Here is a 6,436-nt window from a genome sequence, read left to right on the forward strand (position 1 = left end):
TCCAGTCCTCTAGCACCACTCCAGAGCACCATGAGTGCTTGTAAAGCTGTGCCAGGCGTCCTGCAATGACCTCAGCTAATTCCCTCAGTACTCTAGGGTGGAGATTGTCCGGACCAGCTGATTTGAATACATCCAATCCCTCCAGAAGTTCCCTAACTAGTTCCTCACTAACCCTTGGCCTAGGTGCGACTCCCCTGGCGTCTGAGGGGGGCCCAGAGGGGGGGTGGCTGTTCTGGTCCCTGCTCAGGAAAATGGAGGCAAAGAAATCATTAAATATGTTAGCTTTGTCATCTGGTGTGACGACCACATTTCCTAGCATGTCCTGCAGGAGCCCCATGTTACCTGGAACTTTCTTTTTGCTCCCTATGTATTTAAAAAAAGACTTCTTGTTGTCCTTGCTCTGGGAAGCTAGTCCCAGTTCCATCTCTGCCTTGGCCTTCCTGACTATCCCCCTGCATCCCCGAGGAACCGCAATATAATCCTCCCTGGTGATGGCTCCTCCCTTCCATTGGGTGTACACCTCCCTTTTAGCTAGGAGACACTTCCGGATGCTTTTGGTGAGCCATGGGGGCTTTTGCGCCCTCCTGCCCCCTTTGATCCATGTTGGGATTACCTCCCTTTGGGCCTGGAGGATCATCTCCTTAAGGAGTGACCACTTTTCTTGGACACCTGGGTCCCCTCCCATCTGGGACCTCTGCTTCCCCGACTATTCTCCTTAGCTCATTGAAGTCCACCCTCCTGAAATCTAGGGCTGCTGCCTTGCTTCAAAATGAAACAGGAGCACTCAAAATGTTTTGAAAGTTTTGTCACGTTTTGAGTTTTGAAGCTGGGCTTGCTGCAGCTAAACAGAAACTGAGGAGAGGGAGAGGGAGGGGGAGGAGTGGGGAAGAACTGCTCTGTGATACTGACATCTAGCTCCCTGTTCGATTCCCCAGCCTTCCGGTCATTTCCTCAGCTCTTCCTGGGGGACGTGAGCCCCTGATCTGTCCATGGGGTTTCAGCAGGCTGCCACTGAAACTGCAGTGTGCAGATCTGGGGGGGCCATGCCCTCTGGGAAGAGCAGGGGAAGCAATCAGAGAGCTGGGGGAAATGAACCAGGAGCTGGAAAATTGAACCGGGAGCTGGGAGAATGTTCAGGTCCCTGAACATTCCCCCAGCTCCCCGTTGGATTCCCCAGCTCCCCGATCGTTCCCCCAGGTCTCTGATCACTTCCCCCAGCTCTTCCCGGGGGGCCACCAGCACCAGCTGCAATGGGAGGGCTGCGGGCTGGGGGGCTGTGCCGGGGTCTTCCCTACAGAGCTCAGCCCAGTGGCAGGACAGCCAGTGGCAGAGCTGCTCAGAGCACAGCCCTGACTCTGAGTGCAGCCCTGGCTCTCCCCCACCTCTCGCCATCAGGCTCAGTTCTGTGGGGCTGGCAGAGCTGCTAGGGAGGGTACAGCAAATTCTGGGGTGGCAGCAGCCTCCCCTTTCATCACTGTGACCTGCCATAAGCTCTGGGAAGAGCCCAGTGCCACCCCTGCTGCAGCCCCAGGAGCAGTGGATGCCGCCTGCCTGCAACCGCTGGGCTGTATCATGCCCTGACCCCCCTGGCATGGTGCAGTCCATCGGCTACAGGCAGGCAGCATCCACTGCTCCCAGGGCTGCAGCAGGGGTGGCACTGGGCTCTTCCCAGAGCTTGTGGCAGGTCACAGCGATGAAAGGGGGGCTGCTGCCACCCCAAAATTTGCTGTAGCCTCCCCCACCTGCCCTCCCAATGCTACCATGAAGTGTGGGCCTTCTGTGGTGCGTGGGACCCCAGATCTGCATGTGCTATGACAGGAGGTTGCTGTTACTGCCTGGGGCCAGCGGCAGCACTAGCCTGCCCAGCACCAGTCCCAGGCAGCAGGGGAAGCCTCCTGTCATCCCACATGCAGATCTGGGGGACCACGCCCCCAGGAGGAGTCTGGCACAGCCCTCCCGGGGGTGCAGGCCCCCAGATCTGCATGCGAGATGACAGGAGGCTGCTGCTGCCAGCAAGTGATACGAGTTTTGCTTTCAACTGTTTGAGGTGCAGTTTCACAACCCACCCCCCCTGCACCTATCTCCTTGAACGATGTCAGGATTCATGCCCTCAGAAGGGGCTACCATCCCTGCAATTTTCATCCAAATCAGGTAAGAAATGACAAAGTTATAGGCATAGAAAAAATGATTCCCCATTTTAGCCTATGGGCAAAATGTTGTAATGTGTTGAAACAGTGAAACAGTTTCGACAAAACAAAATGGAAGAGTTCTTTGAAACAAAACAACAAAATGAAACGCTGTCCCTTCAAAATGGTGAAGTGGATATTGAAACAAAATGGTGCCGTTTCACACAGCCCTAGTAGTTAGCTCTTTAAGGCTAAAAGATACAGTAATGCATAAGCACAGCTTGAGGCAAAAGCCTGGAGAGAATCTAATTGTGACAGTTATACCCAAGCAACCAGGTTGTGTATTTGAAAGACAGCTTTAGACAACATGAGAAAATGGTCCCTAATTGGTCCACAAGTAAATTGGCCACCATTGGGGCAGGGTTACACCAGGCTACATAACTTCTATCCTTAGTGTCATTGTTTGCATCTTGGTTTAATCAGGACAACTTGACTTTCTGTGGGTTAACCCAATCATGTGTCCATTACCTAAGAATTTGATCCTCAAAGAAACAGAACACTCAAAAACCATATTTTGAACGTACAGCAAACAGCAAGTGCACCACAATATAAAGAATAACTGAAGTATGACATGGTGGTCCAACAAGTGTTTACTATTTAATATCGACTACTGCCTGGAACTAACTCTTCTCATAGAATTAGCAGAATCTTGGAACCTACCTCAAATGCGATTTTGTAAAGGAAATGGAAGTAGTAGTGAAGAATTAATGAAACATGTAACCATAATCTAAAAGTGAAATTAGGAAGCGTCTAGTTTATAGCGTTGCAGACAATCTTTCTAGAGAAAATTTGTTATAACTATGTTATCCTAAACTCTCCACAGTTCTCTGATTCCAGCTATGAAAAACCCCAAAGTTCAAGAAAGAAAAAGGGGGACTCAGGTCTAGGAAATCAGAGCTAACTGATGCAAAAAGCTGATCCAAGTAAACCACTTGATACGCTTACAAGGAAAAATCATTAGTCGTTGAGAGAAACTAACCCAAAGTGGGAAGATAAGGCTAACCAGAGTAGGACTACACTCAAAAGATGAAAGGTGAGAAAATATAATAATATTGTTACAACAGGAAGAAAATAAAACATTTGATTCATTTTAGTAATTTTTCATCTTCTAACAGAAGCTAGGTTGGTCTCCCAGTTCCTAGCTAATTAAAGCAGCTCCCTCCTCAGGCCCATTCCCTACAGAACCATCCGCAACTTAAGTTTACATTACATATTTCAGTTTATGTTGATTAGGAAAACTATTGCTTTGGTTGATACGCATTTCAGTGCATTTTCTATTAGATCTGCAAACTCACTATTTTGCTTAGGTCCCTAATAATTAGGCTCACCATTAGGAAATCTGGAACATCTGAGATATTTATCTGGGACATTGCCTTCCCCCCTCCTTGCACTCTCAGAAGTGGGGTGGGATGGCATACTGGGCAGGCAGTGGCGCCTGCCTGCAATGCACTCTATGCCACTCTGACTCTCAGCCAGACTGCACCCTGTGCCCCTGCATTTCTGGGATGCCCATTATAATTCCCAAGAGTCAGCCAGGAATGGCCTCTGAAATATGGAATTGTCCTGGCTAAACTAGGACATATGGTCACTTTAGTAATCCACCTTCAAAGAATTTTACACACAATCATCACCCTAGAAAAGTTGGTGAATTGTTGGGCAGTGATGAGGATACAGAGAATAAATAAGTGTGTGTTTTAAGCAGCCCAGTGTAGTGCCATACCAAGATATTTGAACCAGCTCTGAATGAGGCAGTTCAGGCACTGGAAGCAATATAAATGCATTAGTGTAGTAGTTCACAAAGGGTAATCCTGCTGAAACCTAGCCTGGGGGACAGGCTAGGTTAACTCACCTATGCCGCTCTGATACCTGAACCAGCTTGTTTGGTGCTGGGTCGCGCAGCACTGTGCTTTGTAGACATGCCCTGAGTTAGCAAAGGTGCCACCTTCAAAGTTAAGTGTGATTGTCAGGAGTTCTTGGCTCCTACTTACATGCTCAGACCACTAATCTGTTACAACACAAAACTTCTCTTTAAAAATATCAGAGATTCCTGATTAAATTGCTCTGGTACACAAAGGTTATTATACTTCAGTACACAAAGACATTTCTGAAATTCAACACACTTTCCCTTTAGGAAATAGATTCATATTTGTCACTCACCCTTAAACCTTGTTCTCCAGGTTCACCAGCCTTACCAGCAGGTCCGATGTCTCCCTGGAATATACCATGTGGAAATTAAAACAGTCAGCTGCTGGGAGCAACGCCTCTAATGATGACAAGCATTACTAATGGCAACAGGGATGAAGAGCAGAGGTGAAACTAGTGATTTTTGCACCCTGAGCAGACACAGGGGGGAGGGAGGGGGCACAATGAGGATGCTGTGCCAAGTATCTGACAGCTACAGAGGGGAGGACAACAGTGGCTGAAGAAAGCACGGGAGGCTTTTACTTGACAGCTGCTGCTGCCAGGGCTGTCTCCCTTTACACTATCTTGCTGAGGTTGGGTGTGTGGCAGGCCCCCTGTGTACTGCCTTGCTGGGGTCAGGGCCAGGGCCAGGGCAGCTTCCCTGCACACTGCCTGGCTGTGGCTGCCAGGGCCTGGGCTCCCTAAACTGGTGTCTGTGGTTAGAATCTCCCTTGTCCTTTCCTAGTCATGTTATTGATGAAAAGGATGCATAATTTTTCTTGGAAGTTTCATTTTCTTTTTATTATTGCTTACTTTCTTGAGAAGCCAAATTAACACTTGAGACTTGATCTGGTTTTACTAAAATGAGTGAAGTAGTTTGAGGGCACAGAAGAAAATAAGTTCACCACATACCTTTTCACCTGGTTCTCCTGGCAGGCCAGGCTCCCCTTCAGGGCCAGGAGGTCCCTGTATGGTACAAGAGGTACTGTTACACGTTGCGGCTAAAAGTGATTTTATAGCTGTCATATAAAACAGTAAAGACTCAGCCTAAAAGCTACACGAGGCACTAGGACAGCCATAGGGCTGGCAGCTAGAAGCAAGAGGACACTGTCCTGTGGTCTGACCAGCTGTAATGAAAGAGAATATAATGTGGTACACATTCAACAGAACCATTATTTTGCATCTTAATGAAATACAAGCAGTAGGAACAAAATCCTGATTTTCAAGCCTTGACTTAGGTTTTCAGTAGGTTTTAGATGGCAAGCCAAGGGCATACATTCTTTGGAGGTTCCAGACATATCCATACAACCTAAGAATTTATAGATATTTTCTATCAAGAAATAATAGATATTTTCTTTCAGAGAATAAATTTTAATAACCTCTGAATTTACAATGGCATAATTAAGAAGGGCATTGAAAACAAAATGGAGAACATCATTGGGCCACTATACAAATCCATGGTGCACCCACATCTTGAATACTGCATGGAATTCTGGTCCCCGCATCTCAAATGGAGCGGTAGAATGAGAAAAGGTATAGAGAAGGGCAACCAAAATGATCAGTGGCATGGAACCATACTAGGAGAGACTAATATGGCTAGGACTCTTCAGTTCAGAAAGGAGAAGGCTGAGGGGGGATATGGGAGGTCTACAAAATCATGAAGACTGTGGACCAAGTGAACAGGGAACTGTTGTTCATCAAGTCTTAGAATATTAGAACTAGGGGACACCCACTGAAATTAGTAGGTGACAGGTTTAAAACTAGCAAGAGAAAGTACTTTTTATGCAGTGCACAGTTAACTTATGGAATTCATTATCATAGAAGGTGGTGGAGGCAGGTGGCATAGCCAGGTTCAGAAAAGACTGGATAAATTCATGGATGATAAATCTATTAATGGCTATTGAACAGAATGCTTGGACATGTTTCCTCTGGTATCTTTAAACCAAAAATGGTGAATGCCAGGGAGGATATTGAATAGCTAGCTAGATAAGGGATAGATACATAGGCAGAGGCAGAAAAAATATTTGGGGGGGAGCTGAGTGCATGCATGTATGCACACATGCCCTCTCCCCCCACACCCAGCACGTAAGTCTGTGGGGGAAGAGGCATGGGGAGGGGAAGAGCCGTGGAGGTTAGGTGTTATGCTTTGTGTCAGGGTTGATGATAATTTCACTAATAATTTAGATTATAGATCCATAAATGTTAGGGTGAGAAGGGACCTCAATAGATCATCGAGTCCAACCCCCTGCATAGGTAGGAAAGTGTGCTGGGTTCAGATGACCCCAGCCAGATGCCTATCTAACCTCCTCTGGAAGACCCCCAGGGTAGGGGAGAGCACCACCTCCCTT

The 6,436-nt window shown here is 47.3% G+C and overlaps 1 protein-coding gene across 2 annotated transcripts in view; it reads right to left on the reverse strand.

Annotated features, from left to right (window-relative positions):
• The window catches only part of COL24A1 (collagen type XXIV alpha 1 chain), a 301,453-nt gene that overhangs the window by 66,942 nt on the left and 228,075 nt on the right, over positions 1 to 6,436 (reverse strand). For both annotated transcript variants that reach the window (XM_019501556.1, XM_019501555.1), the window contains 2 exons: positions 5,001 to 5,054; positions 4,344 to 4,397 (listed from right to left, as the gene is read on the reverse strand). In XM_019501556.1, the coding sequence (XP_019357101.1) occupies positions 4,344 to 4,397; positions 5,001 to 5,054 (108 nt within the window). The remainder of the gene's footprint in view (positions 1 to 4,343; positions 4,398 to 5,000; positions 5,055 to 6,436) is intronic.

The sequence above is a fragment of the Gavialis gangeticus genome, unplaced genomic scaffold (assembly GCF_001723915.1).
Source record: "Gavialis gangeticus isolate Ggan-Ray unplaced genomic scaffold, GavGan_comp1, whole genome shotgun sequence".
Lineage (NCBI taxonomy): Eukaryota > Metazoa > Chordata > Crocodylia > Gavialidae > Gavialis > Gavialis gangeticus.